The sequence below is a fragment of the Glycine soja genome, chromosome 6 (genome assembly GCF_004193775.1).
Source record: "Glycine soja cultivar W05 chromosome 6, ASM419377v2, whole genome shotgun sequence".
Classification (NCBI taxonomy): Eukaryota; Viridiplantae; Streptophyta; class Magnoliopsida; order Fabales; family Fabaceae; genus Glycine; species Glycine soja.
Window position 1 is genome coordinate 37950423 of NC_041007.1, and position 8903 is coordinate 37959325.

An 8903-nucleotide genomic window follows, 5' to 3' on the forward strand; every position below is an offset into this window, starting at 1 on the left:
ATTTTGATATTAATTTTGTATTAGGCAGTTATAAATTATGATGTGATAGTTATAGTGATATATAAGTAGTGTTGCAGAGTAAAAAGGAAATAAGATGTTAGATTGTTATTCCTTGTGTTTTGAAGGAGGAAACTCTTTTATAGGGGAAACCTTGTGATAGCAATTCAGCGAATACCAACACAAGTATTTTGCATGTTTTATTATCATTACCTGATTAGTGGCAATATTCACAATTCTGTTATAACAAACTATAGGATATTTTGTAAGAAAATCTATAAATAAGGAACAGAGGAAATAAGAAAGGAAGAGAACAATTACCTCAGTTAGCTTTCCTTAGTTCCTTAGCTGTAGCAGTAGAATAGAGTAGCGTTATTCGTATCAATTGGTCCAACCTGCCCCTTCTCTGTCGTTCTTCAATGGCAGATGTCGACCCTCTCGACGCCAGCCTGGACAGGCTCGAGGCAGCCATGGCCAACCTCACCGCAGTGGATTCCGATCTCCATGCATTTCACCTTCGTTTAGACGCGCTCCACGCTTCCATGCTCTTCAAAATATATCTCATTAGCCTGAAACTGGATACCCTGATCTCCCGCCAACGCTCCCCGTCACCTTCTCTGGTGCAGCCACCACTATTCCCTCCTTTAGCGCAACCACCACCACCATCACTATTGCTACCATCGCCGCCACTGTTCCCTCCTTCAACACAACCACCACCACCACCGTCGCCGCCGTTACTGTTCCCTCCTTCAGCACAACCACCACCACCACCATCACTACCGCTACCGCCGCTGCCACCGTTTCCTCCTTCAGTGCAACCACCACCGACACCGCCAGCTCCTCCGCCTTGCTCTCACGTGCCTCCTCCCATGGCTGGACAACGAGATAGTCTTATTATTGGACTTGATTCCAGCACCATCGACTTCCCCGTCAGCGTGTGGCAACACCACCATGCCGACATCAGCTGACACTTCCAGTCCATCCAGTTGTGGCCTCTGCCGCTCCGCACCAACACCCGTCGTTACCGCAAGATCCCCTACGACAATGAAATCTTCCTGCTCGGGGACGCTACCGTCACGCACCGGATTCATCTGCATTGGATTTGGATTCTCTTCGCTACTGCGACTCCACTTTGCTCCGTTCATCATCAGCGTCAACGGCCACCACCACATCCACCACCACCTCCGAAGCCACTGCCTCCACCATCATCTACGTCGCCATCTTTAACACCTCCCTTGATTGCTCCACGGCGTGGGTCACACACCCACTCCTCTCCTTGGCCGTTCAGTTTTGTGGCACGAGTCACACACTCGCTTACTGCTTTAGACATTAATAATGTTGGGCCCAAACCAGCCAACAAACAAAGTAACTTCCCTAATGTACCTCTTGTTTTCTAAACTCACCCCTGTTTCCGCTTGTTTTATTGTCCAACCTTGAGGACAAGGTTGTTTTGAAGCGGTGGGTAATGATAGCAATTTAACGGATACCAACACAAGCATTTTGCACGTTTTATTATCATTACCAGATTAGTGGCAATATTCACAATTCTGTTATAACAAACTATAGGATATTTTGTAAGAAAATCTATAAATAAGGAACAGAGGAAATAAGAAAGGAAGAGAACAATTATCTCAATTAGCTTTCCTTAGTTCCTTAGCTGTAGCAGTAGAATAGAGTAGCATTATTCGTATCACCCTGTGTTTGTACTCAAATCTAGCTTAAAAGCCAAATATTTATATCTTTATTTAGAATTGAGTATGTTTATTTCTTGAGTACAACAAGGTCTCAACGCCCACGAGCCTGAGAAGGAGGAGGGGGGAGGGAATGAATTTATAACATCAAGCACCCCCTCCTCTGGTGGTCTTAGAGGCCAGGGAATTTGCCATGAGTTATAATGCTTCTACTTCAGACTCCTCTCACTTGCCCTTCAATTTTCGAATCTGTTACATTGGAGGTTCACTTTTAGTTTTGATGCTTCAATTATATGGTAAAAATCTTTGTATTTTATAGACTTTTCATATGCTTTGTCAAGGGTCATTATTTCAGTACCCAAGGAGGTGTTGCCTTCTTATATAAAACTTGTCCGTGATGCCGTGTCAACATCCTGAGATAAGGAACGAAGGAAGAAGAAGGTGAGGTTGTTACTATTAAACTTATTCCTATCTGGGACTTTCGGATATTTTTTAGGTTCCTAATTGCTAATTTGCACATATTGAGTATTATTGTTCTGCAGGGAGGACCAATTCTCATACCTGGATTTTGTCTTCCAAAAGCACTTCAGCCTATATTGCCAATTTTTCTCCAAGTACTCTTCTTTTCATTCAATTGAAATTTCTGCATTTTGTATGATCATTTCATGCTTACCAAATATAGTTATTTAATTTTTTAATATGTATAATCTTAAGAGAAAATAATATATATATATATATATATATATATATATATATATATATATATATATATATATACACATATATAATGAACTTATACACATTACTTTTTGTAAAAGTTGGTGAGAAAACTTTTATAATTAATTTTAATCTATAGTAAAGTCGAATTCATCTTGCACTCATTTTTTTTGTCTTCCGTAAGTACTTACAAGACTAATTATTATACCATGTTTATATAGGATATACTTATAAAAAATCTTATTTAATTTTGAATTTAATTAAAATATTTTTCAATAAAAAATTTATTACTTTGGCCTCGAATATAAACCAAAAAATATTAATTCACAATAGTAAAAAATGTTAGTTAACTTTATTTAATTTCATCAATGTCATTTGAAGAAATGAAATTCATTTTCTAAACAATCCTCTTTACGCTCTCACCAAAGAAATAAAGGGAAAAAGATTCCAAGAGTATTTTGATGATGCCAAAGATTATTAAAGATTCATTCAAACAAGATTAAAGAATCAAGAAGATTCAAGTGAAGATTCAAGAAAAGACTCAAGATATGCAAGAACCTCAAGAAAAACATCAAGATAAGTTTAAAAAGAATTTTTCAAAGAAAAGATTGAACAATACAAAATTGTCCAAAAGAATTTTTTAAGAAATATTTTTTTACCAGAGTTTTTACTCTCTGGTAATCGATTACCATAAGATATTAATCGATTACCAGATGCCCAAAACAGTTTTATAACTGATTTACAAAGTAGTAATCGATTACTATGGACATGTAATCGATTACCATTGTCTTGTAACATTCAAAAATATTTTCAAAATAGTATAATCGATTACACAATATTTGTAATCGATTACCAGTGATTCTGAACGTTAGATTTCAAACCTCAACCATGAAGAGTCAAAACCATTATGGTAATCGATTACCAGTGAATGGTTTTGAAGAAATTGCCAAGAGTCACAACTTTTAACATGGTTTTTTCAAGAGCCATCAAATGACTATAAATATGTGACCATGGCACGAATTTTAAAAAGTATTCTTCTGAACATCTTTCTAAGAATTTTTGTTCAACATTTGCTTTGCCAAGAAAAGCTCATTGGGCAAAAACTTGTGCTATTCTATTTTCTTCCTCTCCTTCATTCTTACAAAAAGCTTTTCAAGAGATCGACTCTTGGTTATAAAAGTTTTCAAGAGACGGTCTACTTGGTTCAAGGAACAAGTTTGTTCCTTGGTTGAATCACAGGACACAAAAGGAGTAACGTCCTTTGGGGTTCATTGCAAGAAGTGGAATTTTTTTCTTGGTGTAATCACTGATCACAAAGGAGGAAGGTCCTTTGGGGTTCATTGCAAGAGGTGGGATTGCCTCTTGGTGTAATCACTGAACACAAAGGAGAAAGGTCCTTTGGGGTTCATTGCAAGAAGTGGAATTTGCTTCTTGGTGTAAACACTGAACACAAAGGAGGGAAGTCCTTTGTGGTTCATTGCTTGTAAAGGGTTTTTACAAGGTTAGTGAAAACGCTCAAGTGGAATTTGCTTGAGGACTGGACGTAGGCACGAGTTGTGGCCGAACCAGTATAAATCTGGTTTTGCATTCTCTCTTTCCTTAATCTCTTTTGCTTTCTGTTTTGTTTATATTTCTTTAAGGTTACTTCTTCTTATTTTTTATTCGAGTAAATTACAATTAAAGAAATAATTGAATCTAGGGGTTATCTAAGTAAGGGAAAATTTTCAATTAGGAATAGTCAACGAAATCTTATTTCAACCCCCCCCTTCTTAAAATTTCTGAGGCCACTTGTCCAACAAAAAACAACTTAATAGTACTCTTGATTTTAAAAATAAAGGAAATTAATTTGCTAAGAAAAAACTTCAGGGATTAAAATCCCACATAGTTCAAACTAAAAAGCCCAGAAGTACACAATTAAGCCAAAAAAAAAATTGTTGCCGGAGGGAAGCAATAACATAAAGTATACAAATAAAAATACATGTATCATTTCAAAGTTTTATGAGATCTAAAAGATTGTTGTTATAAGGTACAAATAGGATTTGAGAAAGTGATAATGTATCCATGTAGAAGGATAAGAAAGATGAAGAAGATTAATGAAGAAATTGGAAAAATATACAGAAAATGAAATCAAAAGTAAAAATAGAAAACACATCCAACTGGAGAGGTACTGGAAAATAAGCAGATCAAACATCAAAAGCATTTAATTTGAAATACTATTATTAAGTGAAGCCAGATACCATTTCATCAAAAAAGAAAAAAAGTAGGAGGGGGGAATAGAGAGAGAAGAGTGATAAGACATACCAAGATTACGGTTGTTAATGCCAATAAGTTCAATCCCCTCAATTGCAAGAACACGATCAGCACAAAAGGTGCCCCAAAAAGACTCTATACAAAACATGATGCCGCATAATATAAAGCTCAACAGAAAGCTAGCCTAAAACAGACAGATATTCCTCGTCCCACCTAAAGGCTAAAATACAGTCCAATAAAAGCTATACAACCTCACGAGTAAAACTCATGTGTCACAAGAATTATTACAATTAAAATCAGACACATCTCACAATTTATTGTGTAGCCTGACATTAATAGTGTACCCATATAGTGTTTGTTTAAATGCCTATATAAGTAATCCCACCGACTTGGTACTACACACTCATCTGCCAACATGTTGATGCCGCAATCTGACATTGAGCTAAGCTAACTACCAATTTCCATCTTTCCACACCAGCCATCCAAATATTTAAGCCTTTTATTTTTTTTAAACACTCATCCCATCAAAACCGCCCAACAACTGATGCATCTTTATGATAGAGAATCCTCCCACCTCTATGAACAACAACAACATCTTCACTCCAAACAACCTCCAACGTCAACAACTTCTACATTCTATTCACAAACACACAATATCCCCTAAAACCCCTTAATAGTCCTAAAATGAAATAAAATTGTATAGACTAACTCTAACCTACAAGAAGAAATGGGGTGTCAGCTAGTTAAAACATTTCACACATTACATAAAGAAAACAACTTCATAAAATTACAAATAAAGTAGAGAGACAACAATTCTTTCCACAAAAAGGATACAGGAAAACAACACAAACTTACTGGATCGAAGTCTTATCTCAAGATACCTCTACTTGGTGACACTTTCTTCACTTCAGCAATCAACCCTGGTAGTCCAGTTCGTTCGTTGGCTGCCTTTAGAGCACCAATAAAATCCCTAGCAGGATCAGAGGTGCATTTTCGAGAGCTTTCTTCATCACATTGAGGGGTTTTCTTTCTTTAAGCTGAAAATCACACAGTCCCCAATAATACATTCAATCTATTTGGTTGAAGAAAAAAAAATATATACAGAACAATAGAGCACCAAGCAAATCAATCACAATACATGCGAGACTTCTGTGTCTTTGTTCCACACAATCTCTTCCAAAATGTTCCGGGGCGTATTTCCCTCATTCTGCAACTTGAATTGAAAGGGTCCTACATAATGCAAAGGGGGTCTAGATGGTGGTCTTCTCCTTATTCTTATACCTTGGCTAGCTGCAACCTCATTTTGGAACATTCCCACCTCCCACTCCTTAGTTTTCAGAGCCTCTGTCACAGATTCACCATGTGTGGCTACTATAGCTGAACCATCATTAGACTCCACCTAATTCAAAACCCACATGAAAAAATCAACAAGCAGTTCCTCATGACATAAAATTCTGCATTCATACATCCCTAATCGAACCCAAATTATATACTAGCCTATTTCCATTATCACTTAACCCCCAACTCCCAAAACAAAAAACCGAGGGAGACCCATATTAATCCATAAGAAGACACGATAAAAGGTTGCAAAAAGATACAAAAATTCTCACTTGGGCACTAATAGAAAAGGATGAAAAGGAGCTTCTTTTATGGAAAACAAAAAAAATCTCAACGAACCCTTCTGCTCCTGCCATAGAGTTGATCCAATCCTCCTTCTCCTTCTTGGAGTCGGCGATGAAGTACATCTTGTTGGAGCGCATGGAGAGCTCGAAGGCGTTGGGCTTGTTGAGGATGTCTTTGGCGCCTTTGACGGTGAGGTACGTGACGACGGGGACCACACCGCGTGGACGAGATGCACGCGTGACGGCGGAGTCCTTGAACCAGAAGAGCTTGCCTTGCTTGAGGACAAACCAGCGATGGTGCCAAGTCTTGATGTACTCGCCCTGCTTGGTGAGCCAGCCGCCGGTCCGCTCGGGGTTCGACCAGAACTCGACGCTGTCGTAGTCGGTGGCGTTGTCCGTCATGCCGATTGTCACGCACCACAGGCTTGCCATCGGAGCTCGAAGATGAGAAGACATAGAGAGAGAGAGAGAGAGAGAGAGACATATGTACTTCATTGTTTCTTCTCTCTGCTCTCTATGACGGTAATGAGAATGGAAGAGTCAGTGTAGAAGAAAAAGTAAGATGTAGGATTGTCTAAGCTAACCCAATTATAACGTGCCACGCCAGCATAGAGAGTGGAAATACATATGTTTTCAAAGACAATTTTTTAAAACCGTTGTCATAAAGCATTTTTTAAGCCAGTTTTAAGGTACTCGTTTTTAAAAAGCTATAATTATTTACAAAAATGTCATCACTTTACTTACTACATCGATTTTTGTATAACCAACGTAAAAATAGTTTCGTAGAAGACCTTTTTTCTAATAGTGGAGGTTCTTTGAGAGAATATTTCGAGGGCTACAACCATGGGGAAAGCTATTCTCACTGGGTAGTGTAAGTTTGTCAATTTGTGTAGGAATAAATTTGAACTCATTTTTTCTTTTATTTTTTCCCCAAAATTAAACTAAAATGAAGTAGACTGAATTTTCATGTGATGGCTAGTTACTATCTTCAATAATCATCAGTGCCTTTTCTTTATTCTTTCTCTTTCCCTTTTAAATCACCGTGAGCTTGATATCTTAAAATCATATATGAAAAAGTAAACCAACGTCAATAGAAGCTGCAAAGTCTAGGCACAGAAAAGATATGCCTATGGACCTGACAAAGTGCTTTACGGTTTATATTATCCATAAAATTTCATTTAAAACTAGTAATATTACTATATTTTTTTGTTAGAAGTTGATATATTTTACAAAATTCATTTGTTGCTTAATTTGTACTGATTTAACATGAAATTTTTATTTAAAAATAATATGAAATTTTTATACATTGTTGTACATGAAATATGAAATTTCATGGTTTAAAAAATATAAAGAAAATAATAATTTTTAATAATAATATTTTCATTATTTTTAGTTTTATTTTTTAAAAAATAAGATGTTTTAAGATAGTTATCTGAAAAATTATTTTAAAAAGATATCCTTTACTAAGACGATTTTTTATGAAACCGTTATTAAAAGTCATAATTTTTTACTACATAATAATTTCTCCTATGCTGCCCTCAAGATAATGTATATTAATATAATATATATGGTCCAGTCATTGATACAAAGAACGAAATATTCATAAAAAAATGAAAGGAATTAATTTGAATATAATTAGCAATTCAAAATTGAAGAAAAAAGTTCGATATAAAAATAAAATTCAATTTTAAATATTTTGATTATATAAGTCGTTTAGATTCATACAGAAAAGATCGACAGAAATTTGAAATTGACGAATTAAGAGTATTTAAAATTAAAAAATAACTATTAAGAAACAATGACAATGAAATCATTGTCTTAAGGGAAAAACTTTAATAATTATATATTCAACGAAAAAAATAGTAATTTAATTTATTATTTAATTAATAACATACTATTCTAATTTTAAATACTTTTGAAAATTAAATTGTTTATAAACAATATTTGTCATATGAAGATATAGTGAGATTTGCAAGCAACAGTGTAAAGAAAGAAAAGTGAATCCTAAATATACCTTTAACTATATATATATATATATATAGAAAATGCATTCAAAGATTATCCATGTGATTAATTCTATATGAAAAGAAAATCAACACCTCTTGAAAGTATTTAATTTAGCACACATGATCACTTATAAGATCAGCCCACAAAGATGACTACATCGAGTATGTATTTCAAGAGGAAGCAATTTCAATGATGTAAAAACAAAATGCATTAGAGTTTACGAGTACATTTCGCATTAAGACAATTATCGAATGTTTCCTTGCTCTTCTCCAGTAGTTGAATTGGATCAACATTCCTCAAATCTGGGGCGCGAATCAAAGCCTTCACCATATCATCATGGCATGGTTTACCCATTTTCACAAGCTCTTTACAACAATGTCTAGTGATGTTCTTGTCATGTATTAGCTTTTGATACACTTGTTCACCACAATAGCCTAATTGTTCTGCGCACTTAGACAAAATTTCGAGGCTTGGAGGTTTCGTAAGTAGATCACACTTGTTAAAAATTTTATCATTTTTGGACATAATTTCAGTCTGGTTTACATTTTTAAGCTGTTGACTGGATTTAAGAAAATATTGAGTGAGTCTGGTGTGACATTGATAACCCGTTTGAATAAGT

At 35.5% G+C, this 8903-nt stretch overlaps 1 protein-coding gene and 1 long non-coding RNA gene across 2 annotated transcripts; both read right to left on the reverse strand.

The window, feature by feature from the left end:
- Positions 1–5383: 5383 nt before the first annotated feature.
- On the reverse strand, positions 5384–6050 carry LOC114414281. Its single transcript, XR_003667173.1, has 2 exons — positions 5794–6050; positions 5384–5692 (listed from the first exon to the last, which is right to left on the reverse strand). It is a non-coding gene; the product is annotated as an uncharacterized LOC114414281 (long non-coding RNA).
- A 161-nt stretch (positions 6051–6211) lies between these two features.
- Positions 6212–6743, reverse strand: LOC114416191 (pleckstrin homology domain-containing protein 1-like). The gene has a single exon (XM_028381057.1). The coding sequence runs from the start codon at positions 6731–6733 to the stop codon at positions 6212–6214; it is 522 nt and encodes a 173-aa protein (XP_028236858.1). The 5' UTR covers positions 6734–6743.
- Positions 6744–8903: the final 2160 nt, after the last annotated feature.